The sequence below is a fragment of the Pogona vitticeps genome, chromosome 1 (assembly GCF_051106095.1).
Source record: "Pogona vitticeps strain Pit_001003342236 chromosome 1, PviZW2.1, whole genome shotgun sequence".
NCBI lineage: Eukaryota > Metazoa > Chordata > Lepidosauria > Squamata > Agamidae > Pogona > Pogona vitticeps.
In genome coordinates, this window is record NC_135783.1 from 81,502,949 (window position 1) to 81,522,760 (window position 19,812).

Sequence of the window (19,812 nt, forward strand, 5' to 3'; positions counted from 1 at the left end):
AAATCAAATTAATAATAATAATAATAATAATAATAATAATAATAATAATAATAATAATAATAATAATAATAATAATAATAATAATAATAATAATAATAATAATAATAATAATAACTACCTCAAATAAATATTTTAAATAAATCTGTGCTCCTGAATTGAATACTATTGTTTGTGGCCAAACACAAAACCATTGTAAAGCTGTATACTGTTGAGTCCAAGAAACATCAGGAAATACCTCTCTCTATGCTGGGTGGTGATACATATTTAATATTTTTGTGTACGTATATAAAAGCATATTACCTTCCTTTGGTTTAATTTGGATGAGCTGCTATAAATAAGTCTTATAAAGAAAACCACCACTCTTGGCCTCTGTATATTAGCCAGGTGAATATTACTTAACAATCAAAATTAGAATAAGTTTTCATTTGTTGCTGTTTAGCGGCAAGAGAACTGGCCTGGTTAGAGAAAGAAGAGAGAGCAAGGCAACATTATGAGAAACATCTCGAGGAACGTAGAAAGAAATTAGAAGAACAGAGATTAAAAGAAGAGAGAAGGCGAGCTGCAGTTGAGGAAAAGCGAAGGCAGCGATTAGAAGAGGACAAGGTAAGTGAGTTTTCCAAGGATATCTTCTGGGACAATGCATTTCCACTAGGACCAGTGAAAACGAGTTTACTTCAAAGAGGTCATGTTTGGATGGATAGTTGGTTTAGGAAAATTCCTGTTACAGGGTGATTCTGCAATGTATTTGGCTTTCTATGTGGAAAGGGGGATGGAATTAATTACATTTGCTGATCAGTGGAAGACTTGCATGCCGACTGAATGGAGAGTGAGAGGCTACTGTTTGAAACAAACTGCAGTATTATGGTCCCACCTAAACCAACCATCTACCTTGCCAGACGAAAGGAGGCTCTCACAGCCTTGTTTTGGATCCCAAACAGCACAAGTGTCTCTATAGGCACCTCACCTGTATGTATACTTCCCACTATGAACAGGCAAGAAGCTACTGAGGGCTGCTGTTGATTTTCTGGTAATAATACACATGGAGTAAAGAAATTTAGCATTTCTCGTTCAAAATGGGTTTTCGAACATGAGCACATTTTATTAATAATGACCACACTGTCACAGGGCTGTTTTAGATCAAGCAGGCTTAGCCTTTTGTTATCTTATTAGGAGCGTCATGAAGCTGTTGTGCGCCGGACAATCGAGAGGAGCCAGAAACCAAAACAAAAGCAAAATAGGTGGTCCTGGGGAGGTACCCTTCATAGAAGCAGCAGCGTTATTAATACAGGTAAAAGTGGAGGCCAGCTATCCCAGTCTGTCTCACTGTCTTTGTGTTAATACGTATGTACATGGGTTTCTGCTGAGGAAGCCTCCTTGCAGATAGAATCTCATTTGAATCTTGCATTGTACCTTGAGCTGTGCATGCATCTTACCTTTACGTCGGACAATCAAGAATAAGGAGATTAAACCAAGCCTTGGTCAACTTGCTGTTTTTAACCTCATCTGTATTTATCCTTAATTTGCTTTGTTGTTTCTCTGTGGCTTTGTCTGTGTACCAACAGTCTCTCTGTCTAAGCTGTGCTTAAACTCATGTATTTGTTAGATAGTATTAAAATATGAGTATAAGGGAACACCAGATGAATTATTACATAAGTAACAAGGAATATGTTTCAGGAGTATATCAAAGCAGGAATAGATTTCATTGCTTTTTAAATCCTTAATTTGTGATCTCTGGGAAGGGTTTGATGTTGCCAGCATATGTAATATTAATTAATATTGAAAATCTCTTAGTGGTGTTCCCTGACTTCTGAAAAAAGTGGATTTTTGGAAAAAAAAAATCAAGCATTAAGAAAATTATGGAATTACGATTCATCTCTGTTTTATTAAACCCCCCCCAAAAAAAAAACTTATGGGTGTGTATATTGATAAAAGCATAAATATGGATCACTTTTATTCCAAAATGGTAGCTAGTATAGTTTACATATATATATATATATACTTCTTCTATGCAAACTTGTTGTTTACTTCATTATTATGAACAAATTTGTGTATCATTGTTTTTACAAAGCACCACAGCTTCGTATTATTATTCTTTTCACTGTGCTAAAAGATCAATAAATAGCTGCTTTTTCATAGCAATGTTCTACCTGTTCTCTTTGCTTCTCTCTGTATAACTTGTTTGCTGTGTTTTCTTTTCTTTTTAAAATCATTGTCTTGCATTCTGTTTCTAGGTTATTTTGTTGAATCATCATTCACCTTTCTCGATTTAGCAGGCTTGGAGTACCACTTCAGACCTCTGGGTGGTGCTAGAAAACCCGGTACATAAATCACTGTGGTTTGTTGATTTTTGTCACCAGTAGTTGTCTCTTCAGAATAGGATCAGTACTTCAGTAACTAAACCATCCCTTATTAGACACTGTGCATGCCTAACATTTGCCGCATAGCATAGAGCTGATAGCCCCCGCTATCTTCCTCAAATTTACTGAGTGTCGCTTGGGTGACTAAAAGAATGTGGCACAACTTTTTAAAGGAAAATGTATAATTTCATTCAGTGCATGTAAAGTATTTAGTGTTCCTTTTTACCTCAAAAATGTACAGACAACACTTATCTCAGGGTGCTGGGAAACTTCTTTAAAAACACAGTCTTTAAAAAGTGCACTGTGTTTTGGCTTATTAATATTCCTTCTTCATAAAACAATAAAAAATATAAAGAAACAACACATGAATGTATTTATGTATAGTAAATATAACAAATTATATGCACATTGACTTAATTGTACACTGCATGAAAGGAATTGCCTTAATTTACTTACACAGAAAAAGCAGTCTGCAAAAATTTCTTTTGGGAGTCTCCAAATTAATTCACTCAGAGTAAGTGCATGAAAATGGAAAGGAAATGGCCAGAATCCTATTGGTATTTGCATTTGTGTAATTCACCATAGCTAATTGTAGTTAATTGACAAGATGCTAGGGCAAATCTTGGTTGCATAATCAAGTGCATGACCAGGGATGCAAGCAAGACATGCCCTGACACCTCATCAATTAGCCACAATACCCACGGCAAGTTATGCAAAGCGTACACAAACACGAACAGGGTTCTAGTCTGTGAATTTTATTCTTCCTACCAGGGTTGTATACAGCTGCAGGGTGACAATTATATTCAAGGGTCATTTTATCTTGAAATACCTGGGATAAGAAAGGGGAAGGAATTTTTTTAAAAAATCCCAGCTCTCTAGATCTTACACTAAAGGAATAGAAGAAAATCTAGTTTCTCATTTAGACACAATGGAACCAAAGATTCCAATTCTGAAACCCATTCAATGTCTTTGTTTAGTGGGATCTTATCTTTAGAATCTTTTGTTTCTGTTGCCTAGCATCTGATGTCTATTGCAGACTGTGTGCCACAGAATTTCTGATCAGTTCTAATGAATGTCAGAGATGATTTGGGCATTCTTAGTGCTAATGCACCCACAAATAGTATTGAGAGTCCCTTGACTCCTTCCCCATATAGTAAATACTTCATCAGTGGATCTGAATCAAACTGCAGGTTGCTCAACAAACAATCCTCCTAGACAAATAATGCTCAAATATTTCCATACATAAATTCTCCACTTCAAGGGGTCATAACATAACCCATTGCAACTCATTTTATTTGACAATAAAAACAAAGTTCAAGGTAAAATAATTCTTAGAGCCATCTGCATCAAGGAAATGAGAAGGGAGGATGTTTTTCTTCTTTTCTGCCCCATGTGTGATGTATCACAGGGGGAAAATTAGAAAATATAATGTATAGGCAACTCATATTTTGTCATGCTTTTATAAATGTGTTCATGTGTTGTCTCAGACTCCCCCCCCCCTTTCCTTCCACCCAATGATCTAATGGATTCTACTGGAGCCTTGGGATATTTGGAGAAGGAATTTGAAAGGTTTTATTCCCCCCCCCCCAAAAAAAAAAAAATTACTGATGACATCTTGAGCTTTACATTGCCTAAAACATACTTCTGGATTTCAGCTACTGTTTTTCAGCATCCTGAAATATGTCCTTTGTGTGTGTGGCTTCCAGTTCAGTATTTTCAAATTTTTAGCTTTTTAGCCTCTGAAACAATTTCAAAAACCTTTTGCAAGATAATTGACTTATTTAACCAAGCTCAAACTATCACTGTCTCTGCCTCTCTTTCCTTCCCCTTTGTAAATCCTTTCAAATTGGGTATCTATCGTTCAGTGCTCTTGAAATATCTATTACATGCTCACTATGGTGCAGCTACTTATTTTGCAGAATTGGAAGAGGAGTGTGATTATTCTTAGGTTTCATTCCTCCCTTTCCTCTTGCCCCAGCACGCAACCTCTGTCTCACCTATACACTCCCTCAGACCATGTAGCCTTTCCAAACATGCCTGCATCTGCCTCTCCTCCTAATAATTATTGGGGTTTTTTTTTCCTGACCACTTTTTCCCTCTCTGGCTTCTGTGATCACTTTCTGCAAAGAGTAGCTTGTTGGGGAAAACTATTTTTAAGAAAAAGAGGAAGAATGTCCAATCTGTGAGCAAAGTGACAACTGTTTTCTTATACAGAAATAGCTAATTCTCCCGGGCTGTTGTATGTTAAAGAAGCAATGGCAATGTAGCATTACAATATACCAGAAATTCTACACTGTGATGACTAGAAAACTGTGGAAATGAAAATACCACAAAGTGGAGAACAGAGGAATGAGTGCATAAATATGCAAATGAGGCTTTATGAAAGAGGTTGTGTTAAATAGGACTGTAGAACACCTGCCCAACTGGCAATTTTGGTAGTGGATGGTTTTTAGAAGATGTCAACCATACTAGCAGGGAGAAAAACGACCTCAAAGTATTTATTTGCCTTTTATTTAAATATATCATGCAGTACCCAAGGCAGTTGACGACATCCAAGATAACTATACAGCATAATAAATACTGTGGCCAAAATCTTGTTGTATAGAATAGTAAGTTACACTAGAGTAGGCCCACTGAATCAGTGGGGATTTGGTGAGCCAGCTCCTGCATACGTTTTTTATGACTTTAAGTGGCCTACTCTGGTTGCAACGTACTGTGCTAAGCAACAGTATTTTGGCCACTATGTTAACAAACAGACAAAGAGAAATATGGGTGTGTTTGGATCAAAAAACTAGTTAAGAGCTAACTGGATAAAATTATTGGATATTGGCTTACATTTTATACGATTTATCTATAGGAGTCCTGAGTCAGCCTAATCTTTCACTTCAACTCACTCACTCACTCACTCACTCACTCACTCACTCACTCACTCACTCACTCACTCACTCACTCACTCACTCACTCACTCACTCACTCACTCACTCACTCACTCACTCACTCACTTCACTCACTCACTCACTCACTCACTCACTCACTCACTCTTTCTTTCTTCTTTCTTTCTTTCTTTTCTTTCTTTCTTTCTTTCTTTCTTTCTTTCTTTCTTTCTTTCTTTCTTTCTTTCTTTCTTTCTTTCTTTCTTTCTTTCTTTCTTTCTTTCTTCTTCTTTCTTTCTTTCTTTCTTTCTTTCTTCTTTCTTTCTTTCTCTTCTTTCTTTCTTTCTTTCTTTCTTTCTTTCTTCTTCTTTCTTTCTTTCTTTCTTTCTTTCTTTCTTTCTTTCTTTCTTTCTTTCTTTCTTTCTTTCTTTCTTTCTTTCTTTCTTTCTTTCTTTCTTTCTTTCTTTCTTTCTTTCTTTCTTTCATTCTTTCTTTCTTTCTTCTTCTTTCTTTCTTTCTTTCTTTCTTTCTTTCTTTCTTTCTTTCTTTCTTTCTTTCTTTCTTTCTTTCTTTCTTTCTTTCTTTCTTTCTTTCTTTCTTTCTTTCTTTCTTTCTTTCTTTCTTTCTTTCTTTGCCACTCTCTCAGCCGAACATAGAATCCTGAAGCATCCTGGTTCACAAGGTTACCTTTCTCAATAAGAAAGTGTTTTATTTTTCAAATTTCTGTTTCCTTTTATTTTGGTTGTGTTTGAGTGTAATATCTCTCTATAACTTTCCATTTCCCCAAGACTAGCTTCTTCATTCTGATAATAAGCACAATGAGATAAAAGTGAACATCTCATTTTGTTTATTCTATGCTGGTACATTCAAATTTGTCTCATAAAAATATAAATTGCTGCTTGATTGAATGAATAACTATGGAAAGTTGGCTTCAGCTTGACATTTACAGTGTAATCCTATACATATCTGCTCAGAAGTAAATCCTATTGATTTGAGTTGGAGTTACTTTCAGGAAATTGTGTATAGGATTGCAACCAAAATCATGTTGTGCCCAGTCTTTTAGTCACTCCTAAAGACCTTACTTTTAAGGCATTATTCAATAGATTTTTAAAAACCTTTTATTTACACTTCCTTCTAGAGGACTAGGAACTTGCATTGCTGCATGTAGGCTGTCAATTAGCATTATTTCCATTTGTTTTAGATCCAGACAGGAGATCTGTTTCAACAATGAACCTTTCGAAACATGTTGATCCAGTCATTAACAAGCGGCTCTCCTCCTCATCTGCAACATTACTAAATTCTCCAGACAGAGGTACAGTTTAAAGAATAACAGTGGAAAAGAAAAGGTCTAAAAATGTTCTGTACTCTGACTTACTTATTGTGCAAAACCTCAGCAGATCTTGAGTCATTTTCTTTACATTACTAGAGAAAAGGAAAAAAAGGCTTAAAACACAAGGCCACATTTTGGCAAGAAAAAAAAAATCACGTATTTGAAAAAAAAATCAGAACTTCCCTCAATCAGTAATTGCTAAAAGCAGTGCTTCTGTCAGGTTTTTTAGTAAATGAATTTTGCGAAATAGAGAACAGTTCATTTCTCCATAGTGCATGGAATTCATTCTGTTTTTTTCCCTGTATCACCACTTGACCATACTCATTTGGTTTTTATTTATTTCCTCATTTTAAAGAAACAAAAAAACAAAACAGCTTTTGAATTTTTCCATGTAAGATTAATTGCTGGCTAAAAACCTGAATGTCCATTGTCTCTATTTTATATCTTGACTTTGTTTTAGAGAGAGGCTTTATTTCAAGTTATATTTCATTCTTTATGAGTTTCTTAATGGAAAGAAGGATGATGGGCTTCTGTGTTTATTCAGTAGTTTTATTACACATAGACGTTAACTTTTCCCCTCTCTTTAGAAACCGGTAGATATCAAATGTGTTCTTTTAATGTTAACAAATATTTCCAAGGAGTATTATACTTTGGTTGAATGCAGAAACACATGTTTGTAATCAAAAATTGTATTTGAATTTTGGTTATATTGTGAAACTGGTTGGAAAGTCCCATGTGTTTGGTAAACACGTGCTGGAATCTTATGTGCACTTACTTGGTAGTAAGTCCCATTGACCTCAATGGAACTTATTCCAGAGAATCCATGCATAGGATGGCTCTGATTGTTTTTAAAATGTGTGGGATTTGTTTACTGTATTTGTGTGATTTTCTGCATGTTTGGAAACATGTATGTGCTATGCTGTGTTAAATGCTAGGCTAACAATTCATCTGTGAATGCTCGGCTAACAATGCTAGGCTAACAATTCATCTGAGATACTCTGAGAGGTGACTAATCTCATTATACAGCTTTTTAGGCAACAAAGCACAATTGATCAGAAATTGTTTTTTTAAGGGCAATAGCTTTTTCTTTTCCATACTAATTAACTAAAACTTGCAAAGAATTTTTTCAAAAAAAATTAACTCTTCTTTGAAGGTTGGGTGTTGCAGATCCATGATAACACATATAAATTATTAAATCAACAAAAGGCTCTATTGAGGATCCAGAAAAAACACAAGTTCCAATTATTGAGTCTTTTGCTACTGGAAATCCAGCACAATTAATGCAAACAACATCTAGTGAAGTCATAAACAGTTGTGCAGCGACTAGTGCAATATTTTAATACAGGTTTTTGTGCTTGCACAGCAGACTCAAAATATTACTGGATTTGGCACTTTCATGAAGATGGAAAAAAGGTTCCCCGAGTAAAAGATGGGCATGTGCACATGTGCCTGAATGTCCCCAGATAATATTATTGAATCCATAGATACAATCCATACATTGTCGCAGTGATCATAAGAGACAAATGGGTCAGTGTTAATAATTTTGCAACAAATTGTTGTAATATACTTGGCATCAGGAGTTCAAGTTCCGGATGGGTGCATTTGCAGCCACGGTATGGTGGTGGAGTTTGTTTTATTTGTTTTATTTTGTTTTATCTTGATATTCTGTTAAGTTCATAGCGCTGCCAACAGACATAATTATCCAGAGTCAAAGTATTTTGTTGTTGGGAGTTTAAGATGCTTATTCACAAACCTTGGAGCTGCTGCTAAGTTAACTGGATGCTGTTATCTCTGGCTTAGTCACTCCCATTCCTCCAATCAAGGTTAATTGCAGCCAGGAGTTTTTCCTACACTTGTAACTCTGAGTTGGATTTTTGGTAGCTAGTTGTTGAAAGGAAAGGGCTGAACTGTATGGGGAGTATCCCTGCAGATCGAGCATGGAGCAGCCCCTTGCAAGGGTGGTGAAACAACTGAAGACTGATGAGTTTGTAATATCCAACTGCCCCGTGAGTAACCTTTCTACATTACCTATAGCTTCCAGCATTATCACTAACAGCAGATTTGCATTGTTGAGAAATGAAACCTTCTCATCCCTATCAGGCGCTTGTGACTTATCTGCAATTTCTACTCCTTGCACCCCACCCCCACCCCAAGAAAGTATGGTTCTCCTCTGAAAGAAACCATGCCAACTTCCTAGCTGAACAATGTATCTTAACAGCCCAAACAGTAATTGCCATCTTTGAAAATTTACAACGGGTCTGTAATCAAATGAACTCAGTTGAAAGTGCTCTGGGCCCTTCTTCAATCAACAGATAATACACAAAGAAAGGGCGGTTGGTAGATTTAGCAGCAAAGACAGCATACAGCAACCAATTCCACAACAATTGGCTTCCCAACTGAAAAGGGAGGCAAACTCCTCAAAGATCTTTCAGAGCACTCAGGTGATATTACAAATTGCTCCAATTAACATCAACAGAAAGAGATGGGAGACACACAGATCAGTGATGATCTCCTTGAGTCAGCTGTTCAATATAGAAGCACAAAAGATAGACCTCAAGAATATTCGATGGCTCCCACATAAGTATGGTCAGAAAAAAGTCTGTCTCACCTTTGAACATGCTGTGATCACTCTCATTCTCTTAAAAATGAGAACTTATCTGGGCAAATTTCAGATTACTCCCTCGAGAGTTTTTTCTGAACCAATGGCTTTGCCCCCCCATACGGATCAAGCCTCCTTCTTTGATCCCTGGGAGCAATCCTCCAAGAGTAACCAGAGAAGATTCCAACTTTAGATTCGGTTCTAATGCTGGGAAATCAATAAGGATAGAGGCAAAGAACTTAACGATTTCCCTGTTAGCTGATCACAGGAATCCCCTTTGTAACAGAGAGGAAACTCAAGCTCCCTTGATTGACCTTAACAACAAAATGGAAGTCAAAACTAGTGTTGCTTCCCTATGTAATAAGACCGTATCACTGAGAGGTAACCTAATAACGGATGACTCGGGCTTACAAGCCAAAGCTGCACCCTTCAACCAATATCTAACAGCAAGTAATGATATCAGCTTGATACGAGAACCTAAGCAAGATTCTAAGCACCAGATGCTACCTCATCAGGACATTCTGATTCTGATTTCCTTAGATAGTAAAGAAACTGAAAACAGCAAAAGTCATATCATGTATGGGGCTAGTTCATGAGAATCATTTGATTCCGAACCTTGAACATTAGCTACTCAGGAGAAGGTCACGGCTACCCATCTTAGCCACTTAAAAACTGTATCTCAACCTGCTCTACCACAACACAGACATTCACCACCTTTGTACGACCGACATGGCTACGCCTCTTAATCTTAACATTCAGAATCCCCCCTCATCTCCTGATCTTATGGACTGACATAAACACATAAATGACACCATCTCTGTTCTATCATGGAATATAGCAGGATGGAATGCAAAGAGTAATTGCAAATTCTTTATCAAGTATCTTTCTAAGTTTGATATCTTACCGCTGCAAGAGACTTGGGCACTAGGGGAAGTTGAAGTAAATTGTTACTCTGCCCATCAAATAAGTGCCCTCCCAGTGAAAAGAAGGGCAGAGCTAAGGGCAGTCTTCTTAAACTGGTTTCAACTAAGCTCCATATTACAATGACCAAATTTCCCTCCCTTGATCAATATGCTGCAATAGTGAGGGTCAAATTTAATCATAGTGCAATGGTGTTCATCAATGTATATTTACCACCAGAGATGGAACGCCCAGATCAAACAGATTCACCAAGACCTTGAATCCTATATTCAAAAGCTTTTGTTAACTAATGATGACCCCCAAATGATAATTGGGGGCAATTTTAATGTCAGATTAGCTACAAATGACTTGGCTCTTTATGCTGTTTATAACTTATGCCCTCCTGATGGAGTACACTCCCCCCATAGTCACTAGGTGCCTCTTTAAAGATACCATCAGTAATTATGCAGATCTTAACCTGGCAGGGCTAGTTTATCAGCTTGACCTACATACTGTATATTAAATGGAAGCACTACAGGTGACATACCAGGGGAATTCTTTTTCTGGTCGGGAACAAGGATGAGTATCATAGATTACGTGATTGTCAGCCATAACATATTGAATACTGTCATCTATCTCAGTGGTCCCCAAACTTGGGCCTCCAGATGTTCTTGGACTTTATCTCCCAGAAATCCTGGCCAGGAGAGATGGTGATGAAGGCTTCTGGGAGTTGTAGTCTGTGAACATCTGGAGGCCCAAGGTTGGGGACCACTGATCTATCTGGTGATTGACAGCAGGATTTATAGTGATCACCTGCCATTAAAATTGCACCTAAAGTTACAAGAATGGCATATTCATGTTGAGAAGGCCTTACCTATGAATCCTGAGATGAGACTAACCAATTTCAGGATCAAACGGTCAGGAAAAGCCTCAATTTATTTTACTAATCAACTCAATAATAATCAGTTCTCTAAGATCCATTCCACCCTTCTCAAAGCAGGTTGAAGTAGTAACATAATTGCACTGTATGAAACATTAATAAATAAACTAGTAGATTTAGCTGGTACAAACAACTCAACAAAAACCTGTACTATCAAGCACAGGTCTGATAACTGGTTTGATAAGGAGTGTATTGATGCAAAAAAAAAAACACCTGGTAATTTCATAATTCAAACAAAATAAAAATCCATCATCAAAGAAAGTGGAGGAACTGCTGCAACTTAAGAAAGGCTATAAGAAATTAATTAAATAAAAAAAGTAGAGCTCAACAGATAGAATGGGAAAAAACTCACCAAAGCAATCAGGGGGAAAGATATGAAATCACTTTGGGAATCCATAACATTAACTACCAATAGTCTTTCAGTTAGGACGGACTGCTATATTAATGCTTGAGTGTGGGAAGCGCACTTCCATGAGCTTTATGCCAAAAAGAGACAATCCCTCATTTCATGTGAGTCATTTATATACGAACCTATCCAGAATGGCACTTTGTATCAATCTCTTAAATAAATGACCTTGTGAACCAATTGAAAATTGGCAAGGCCCTGGGTTGTGATGGTATTCCTCCTGAACTTACTAAGAACAACTGTGAATGATGGGCCCCAATTCTGGCAAAACTTTTCACTTATATTGACCAAAACGCTCACATGCCATCTGAATGGGGCACAGCCATTATTATCCCCATTTATTAAAAAGGCAAGAAATACAATCCAGCTAATTATAGGCCAATCAGTTTACAACCCATAATTAGTAAGCTTTATGCTAGACATTTATCTTGGAAATTGATAGATTGGATGGACTCCAAGAGTGTTTTGGTAGGTGAACAAGCTGGATTTAGATCTAGTAGATCTACACAGGATCATGCCCTTATCTTAAGGCAACAAATAGATAAGTACTCTAAAAAACCCCAAGGGTCCCTATTTGCTATCTTTATCAATCTTAGATCAGCTTTTGATTTAATTTCACCAGAAAGGCTCTGAATAAGTTAGAGTCTTCCACAATAGATCGACGCCTTCTGCTGCTTATGTATAAGCTGCATGAAAATACAACCCTCAGAATTAGATGCAACAAGGAAGAACACCTGTCTGATAAAGTTCCTACCTATAATGGTGTGAAGCAAGGGTGCATATTAGCTCCATTGTTATTTAATTTTTATATCAACTCAGTGATAATGGTGCTCAGTTAGCTGGTGTTCCATCCCCCCAAACTAGCTAATAGACATACAGTGGTGCCTCGCTTAGCGATTGCCTCATTTAACGATGTATTCGCTTAGCGTATCAAATAAAGAAGAAGACAAAAACATTGTGGCACTTTAAAGACTAGCTCCTATATGTTAATGTGAGCTTTCTCAGACTGGTCCACTTCAAGAGTCTTAATTTTAGAAAGGTAATTTCCTCACAAAATGGACACCAATTGTTCCATCTCTGGGACAGTTCCAGGAGCCCATCTGTAATGTGTGACAGAACAGTTAGGAAAACCAACACATTTTATGAATTTGTCAGAGATAGCCTTTTTATTCTGTTACAGTACAACTACCCTTTCCTTTGCTTTATTTTATGAAAAGTTATTCTGTAGATTTTGTCTTAAATGAAATGTCCCAGTTCGTAACATTCAGCACATCCAGCCCTGTTTTATGTATTTTTTACAAACCAATAAGTTCAATTCTGATCAGTGCGGACTAACCCAAAGGAATGAGACTGCAATCTTAATTTCTCATTGCATGGATCATTTTTTGGTTAATCAGTTCCATTTTACTTTTGCCACGAGGAGACTTGTAAAAGAAAATACCGCAGCAAGAAGGACGAATGACCTTCTGAACCAACCACAAGAAAATACCAAAACAGTTAAATTCAGTCTGCAGATCTGCTCTCCAAAATGCGATCTGAGCTGTGGCTGTTGGCAAAAGAGAACCGTACTGGAATCATTATGAGCTGAACTGCTCACGAAGCCCGTGGCACGAAGGAAGCAGATGTTCTCTCACATAAGGCCCGTTCAAGGGAGCTGCTTCCCATGATTAACACCAAACAGCGGCTGTGTAAAAATGGCAAGTTTTGTGCTCCCCATCTAGCAGGATGATTTTAGTGACGTATATGTACATCTCTGTAACTTTTAGTGTGTTAAATTGTCTTCTGTATCACCTTCCATTTGAAAGCGTACTAAGAAGTGCTTCACCAAAGGGTGCTTTTGAGTGTTCTGGTGCTGTTTACGACATTTGAATACACATTGCTAATTCAGAAACAGTACAAACTACATCGGCAATTTGTGCTTTCAGATTCTAACAGGAAATAATACATATTCGGTATAATAAAGTTAAATGAGAAAAAGTTTTATTCCACGTGTCATCCAGCATGAGCATATCATTCAATTTATTTATTTGTTTAAAATATTGTACCCCACTTTTCTCCTTAAAAAGGACCCAAGATTGCTTACATAATTAAAAAAAACAGTAGCTGAATATTAAAAGCAGTAAGCATGCAAATATTATATTTAAAATGGTAAATAAAAACAATACTAAAGACACATCTAAAAGTAACAAAGTACAACAGTCCATTTAATAAGTTCATCTCGGGTAGCCAATTACTAAGGCCAGGCCTGCCCGAAGAGAAGGGTCTTTGCATACTTGAGGAAGAAGGGGCCAGCTTGGCATCCCATGGAAGGAGCTTCTAAGATCTGGGAGCAGCAACAGAGAAGGCCCTCTCCTCTGTCCCCACCAAATGCACGAAATAAATAAAGAAAGAAAGAAAGAAAGAAAGAAAGAAAGAAAGAAAAGAAAAAGAAAGAAAGAAAGAAAGAAAGAAAGAAAGAAAGAAAGAAAGAAAGAAAGAAAGAAAGAAAGAAAGAAAGAAAGAAAGAAAGAAAGAAAGAAACCTCCCTTGGTGATCTTAACACCTGAGCAGGCTCAAGAAGTTAAGTCCTTGAGATAGCTTGGACCCAAACCATTCAGGGGTTTATAGTTGTTAAAACCAGCACTTTGAATTGTGCCTGACAAGGGATCAAAAGCCAGTAGAGCTGATGTGACAGGGGGTTTATTTGATCCCTGCAACCAGCACCAGTTAACAATCTGGCTGCAGGAGTTTGGACCCGCTGTAGGAGTTTCCAAACACTTTCCAAAAGCAGCTCCATGTAGAGAGTGTGTTACAGTAATCCAGCTGGGATGTAACTAAGGCATGTGTCGTCATGGCCAGATCAAAACTTTCCAGGAATGGGCACAGCTAGTACACTGGTTTTAACTGTGGAAAGGCAATCCTGACCATCACTGAAAGCTGGGCTTCCAGGCTCAGAAAAATCCAGGAGCACCCCCAAGCTGTGCACCTGTGTTTTTAGAGGGAATGTTACCCCATCCAGTGCAGACTGCATCCCTATTATTCCAGAATATTATTCATTCATTCATTCATTCATTCATTCATTCGATTTTCACCCCGTCCCTCTAGACTATGTCTACTCGGGGTGGCTTACATAGTTTAAAACACATTAAAATAAACATATATAATGCCATTATTACAGTTCATTTATTTATTTAATTTACTTATTGCATTTATATGTCGCCCATCTAGACATAGTCTACTCTGGGCGGCTCACAACATATATGATAAAAACAATTTAAAATATACACAGTTTTACATAAATAAAGCAATATAAAATATAAATCGTAGGTTTACAGTTTTAGCAATTAATTTAAAATAAACAGTTCCAAGACGGCATAAATCAAAAGAAAAGAAATAAGAAATAAGTTAATTCTAACCAGCATGTTTCCAAGATGGCAAAACTCAGAAAGAAGAAAAAGGAAAAAAAATCACTTAATTGACTGGGGGGAAGGCTTGTTTAAATAACCACGTTTTTAATTGGCTTTTGAAAACACCCAGCAAGGGTGCCAGCCGGATTTCAGTAGGGAGGGTATACATATTCTGATGCTAATATACATATACAGAATATATACATATTCTGGTACTAATAAATATTATTCTAATTCATCACATTTGCTGGGTTTTAGATTTTTGCCATCAATATACTTTATATTGGGTTGTTAGGTTCAGAAGAGGCTTTTTTAATCTCCTCCCCCACCCACCCCCTCCATCATAGATTTTTGGAGAAACAACCCAAGAGAATTCCTTTTAATTTTAATTTCCTCAGCATACTTTTTTGTAAGGGCAAAGAAGACTAAATGAGATCTTAAGTCCTCATTTTCTTGAAGAATGTGTGTCGAAAATAGTGATTATGTCTTTTCATTCCTTATCCTGTCCTCAGCGGTCTAAATTTAAAACCATTTGCCCTAAAACTTTCTGCACAACCGTGTGTAGTGGAAGGCAATACAACACGTTATAACTAGAGATGGGGGTATTCGTATATGAATATGAATACCTCACACTGCAGGTGGACATAATGAGAGTCCAGCCCCTTGGGGCCGGACTGTCTGCTCACCTTCCACTGTTGCTGCGGGCTCTATGCTCCTTTCCTATCACTCAAGAGCTTGACATTTGCGAACCACTCCTGGCAGGAGGACAAGCCTCACTGGCAGGTCAAAGAGTGGCTCGCAGACCGCGAGCTCCGGAGCGATAGGAAGGGAGCACGGAGGCCAGGCAACTGCAGAAGGTGAGTGGACAGTCTGGCCCCAGGGGGCTTGAACTCGTGTTGTGTCCACCTGTGTGGAGGTAAAGGTAAAGGTAAAGGTTCCCCTTGACAATTTGTGTCCAGTTGTGTTCGACTTCTAGGGGGCGGTGCTCATCCCCGTTTCCAAGCCATAGAGTCAGCGTTTGTCTGAAGACAATCTTCCGTGGTCACATGGCCAATGCAACTTAGACACGGAACGCTGTTACTTTCCCACTGAGGTGGTCCCTATTTATCTACTTGCATTTGCATGCTTTCGAACCGCTAGGTTGGCGGGAGCTGGGACAAGCAACGGGAGCTCACTCCATCGCGTGGATTCCGTCTTACGACTGCTTCGTCTTTTGACCCTGCAGCACAGGCTTCTGCGGTTTAGCCCGCAGCGCCACCACGTCCCTTTATACAAATACCCCCATCTCTAGTTATAACTCCTTGCCTTTTTGTTTCAGTGGTTTTTATTTAGAATTGTTCATCTTCCAAACTGTTTCACATTATTGTCTGTGGAAAACATAAAGGTGTCTCTGCTTACTGATATTAAGCAGATAGAAACAGATATGAGGTGGCTTTTGTTATTATTATGTCATGTACCAATTGTGCTTCTTGTTAATTGTATCCATCAACATACACTTTGGAGTAGATTACTACCTTTCCTCCTAGTCTTGCAGGAACCATTCAAATGTGCTTTGGCACCGCAGATATTCAGCATCTTTTCATATAAAATATTTAGCAATCATTTCTGCCCAGACTATTTCAGAGGTGGATAAACTCTGGCTCAGTTTATAAATTACTTTTCAATCTAACATGCCTATGCTACTGATTATCATTTGGAAGGAAGGAGCAGCGCAAGGCAATGCTTCTCATCTGGAGAAAAGAAGATGAAATATCATCTCTTATCTCGTATCGCATTGCTTCCATGAGGAGGCCTGTTGCACAAACAGCTATATAGATAGGAGGTAGGGTGTCATATACAGTACTGTACTTTCCAAGGGTGGAGAAACTTTGGTGGGTTTGGGGCTGCCAGTGTTATACTCTTGAGACCATCTAAAGTTGCATAGGCCCCCAAACATCATGATGATGATGATGATGATGATGATGATGATGATGATGATGATGATGATGATGATGATGATGATGATGATGATGATGATGATGATGAAGGAGAAAATTGGGAGTGGCTGAAAAGTTCAATTCTGGCTTAGAAAATACTTCTTTTTTTTTTGGCTGCAAACAATGCAAAGGGGAGAGTTGACCTTGTGACTTATTGTAAAACACTAGCCACTCCTGGAAGCTTCTAAGAGCAGCAATTAATCTTCATTTTGCCAGAAGAAAGTGGGAAGGAGCTAGGAGTACAAAAACAGCTTTTGGCTTGCGTATAGCCCCAGTGCTCCACTTCACTCATCTCTGCTTTAGGGCAAGAGAGGGGAGTCCTGAACCTGCAGGTGCAATCTAGCCTCCTGGAATTCACAATCCAGCCTACAGAGGCTCCTAAATTTCCCATCCCTAAAGCCACTTTCCCTGAAAGGAGACAAGGGATAAGAGAGTGAAGGTTGAGGCCAGGGGCCTTTGTGGCTTGAGACTAAACTTCACTCTCCCACTGTTTACTCCCCTCAGGTAGAAAGCAAACACAATTAGCGAGAACATCAAGAGCTGGTGGTGGGACAAACTGCATTAAAGATAGGCTAGGCTGTCTGCTGAAGCCACAATTTATAATGGTTTCAGAGATGCAACTCTGAAACCATTATAACAGATGTTAGAGCAGACTTTCATAACTGAGCTGCCCTACCTACTTGTTTATTCTATATCCTGCCTTCCTTCCAGCAAAAGGACCCAGCGCAGCTTACAAACCATGCGTTAAACCATGCAAATAAAGTTCACATTTATGTCCGGAATATCAATAAAAAACTACAGTAAACCAAGTTTATTTGCAATCTACAACAGATGTGAAAAGCTTCTACTGGGAGAAGCATATGTGCCCAACACTTAAGTACTGTAATTACTTTTCTAATGAATACCTGTATATAGCATCCTATTTGGCTTTGAGTTCTGAGCTCAACACTTGGAAAGTGTGGATTGAATATGCCCACACCTTCACTCCTCCTTAATTTGCTCTTTCTTTTGAAATACATTTTATAGTAAAAATGTGAAAATATCATGTGCATAGTTGATCAAGACACTTCACTGTCCCAGTTGAAGAAATATTGTGGCAATCAAGAATAATTAATTTGACAAAATCATTCAGTAGCCAAAATTCTGTTGCATAATATAAACAAATATTTGTAGAAGTACTCTTTTTGTTTATTTGTTTATTTGCTTTCTAATATACGCCTGTCTATGTAACAATATCAATAATAGTTTTTTTCAAAATCATTATAAAAATTTTTGCCATTAATATTTTATAGATAATGACAAATTTTCAAGGACAGAATATTCATAAAATAGGAAGCACATTGCTCAGATTTATCAAGCTAACAGAAATCTGGAGACAGAGCACATTTGTAGGAGAGAATTTGTGGATGGAAGGAGAAATATTTAGCTTGCCTTATGCCTACAGATTATCCCTTGCAAATCCACCCCACCCCATTAATTTGTTTTTTCCCCAGTTGGACTTGCTTTCAATTTCAGAGAGGAAGTGTGTGCTAAAAATGACTATAGTCACTGTTAGTGACAGTTGTTGGAAAATACTGACAAGTGGCGGGAGAGTTAGGCCTCTCTCTGCCCACTGCTTCTCTCCTGCCAGTGCCCTCCACCATCACCACCCTGAAAACATAAATTTCATTGTTGAGTTCTGCCTTAAAGCTTCAAGTTGTTAATGGAGATAGCAGAAAGATTTAAAAACATTCAGCTATTTGGTGCGTGTCTCACCCCACCCAGGCCCAACACACACACACATTCTCTTTAGTTATTTTCCTCTCCCATGAATTTTTGCTTGGCTACTGAAGAGATTCTTGAAAGAAATGTGACGATGAAGTGGTAAAAAAATGAACCTGGGGTGTTGCATGGGAGGCCATATAAAGCAAGGCCTTGACTGAAGTGGCTCAGTGAGGGGAAACAATGCAAATGGTGTTCTCAGAAATTTTCTACAGCATGTTCCTGACCCCACATTTGCTGAGATGCAATTTTAATGATCATGGGTATGTTTTAATGGGGTCTCTGTAAGTGTATTTTGTACTTTCTGTAATCTGGTTCAACATGATTCCATTAATTGAAAAGCTTTTTTTGCAACAGTTCATTACATAACAACAGTTGTGCAGGCATTCTACTGTGGATGTAGAATCAAGATTTCTTATGTGAAACTTTTTTTTAAGGCCGGTAAAATAATAATAACTGTGTGCCATCAAGTCAGTTCTGACTTATAGTGACCCTTATCAAGATTTTCTAGGTAGAGAGTACTCAGCAGTAGTTTACAGTTCCCTTCTTTTGGGAGCACTCTAGGACTCTGCAGCTTGCCCAAGGCCACACAGGCTGGCTCTTCTCCTGGGAGGCACATTGGGGGCATTGAACTCCTGGCCTCTAGCTCTGCAGCCAGGCTCCTAATTCATGAGCTGTCTAGCCAGCTAGGTAGGTAAAACTGAGGCTCAAGTATTTGTGAATATGTGCCCAGGGACTACACTTGCATAACATGAGTTTTCTATCAGAAATTGCCCTTGTCTTTCTCTGTGGGACAGTCTGAAAAATCATAAGAGTTGGGGCACATGATTAGCAGCACGTCTGTATCCAAACCTCCCCTTGTGACGGAAGCACCAACATCTTTCATATCTCAGACTTACTAAGGAAATAATTTTGAAGACACAATGTAAATGCTTAATTCTGAATACAAAGAAGCGGGATTTGAGACATTAATGCTGCACTTTAAAAATTATTTCTGCTATGAGTTTGAAGTTGGAACTTCTATCAGATACACAGAATTGGAATCTAGATGAAGTTGCACTTACAGTATTTCCCATTGAAATCAGTGGAACATAAGTAATTGCAATTGATTTCAGGGGACTGTAGATTCAGTTCACTAAGGGTGCTTCCTGATTTCTGGAATTATATCAAGACATGATGGGGCTACCTTTCCTCCTTTGCTAATTTCTTTTGAATCCGAAAAAAGGAAGATGAAGTCCTGCTGTATCTGTCTCCTTGCATATCTATAGGTACACATTTCACATG

General features: G+C 38.0%; 1 protein-coding gene across 13 annotated transcripts in view; it reads left to right on the plus strand.

Annotated features, from left to right (window-relative positions):
- The window catches only part of MAP7 (microtubule associated protein 7), a 140,404-nt gene that overhangs the window by 98,085 nt on the left and 22,507 nt on the right, over nucleotides 1–19,812 (plus strand). For 5 of the 13 annotated variants that reach the window (XM_072996260.2, XM_072996262.2, XM_020779400.3 and 2 more), the window contains exons 4-7: nucleotides 440–603; nucleotides 1,171–1,288; nucleotides 2,232–2,318; nucleotides 6,432–6,542. In XM_072996260.2, the coding sequence (XP_072852361.2) occupies nucleotides 440–603; nucleotides 1,171–1,288; nucleotides 2,232–2,318; nucleotides 6,432–6,542 (480 nt within the window). The remainder of the gene's footprint in view (nucleotides 1–439; nucleotides 604–1,170; nucleotides 1,289–2,231; nucleotides 2,319–6,431; nucleotides 6,543–19,812) is intronic. The other 8 variants (XM_072996265.2, XM_072996272.2, XM_020779413.3 and 5 more) reach the window with 2 other exon arrangements.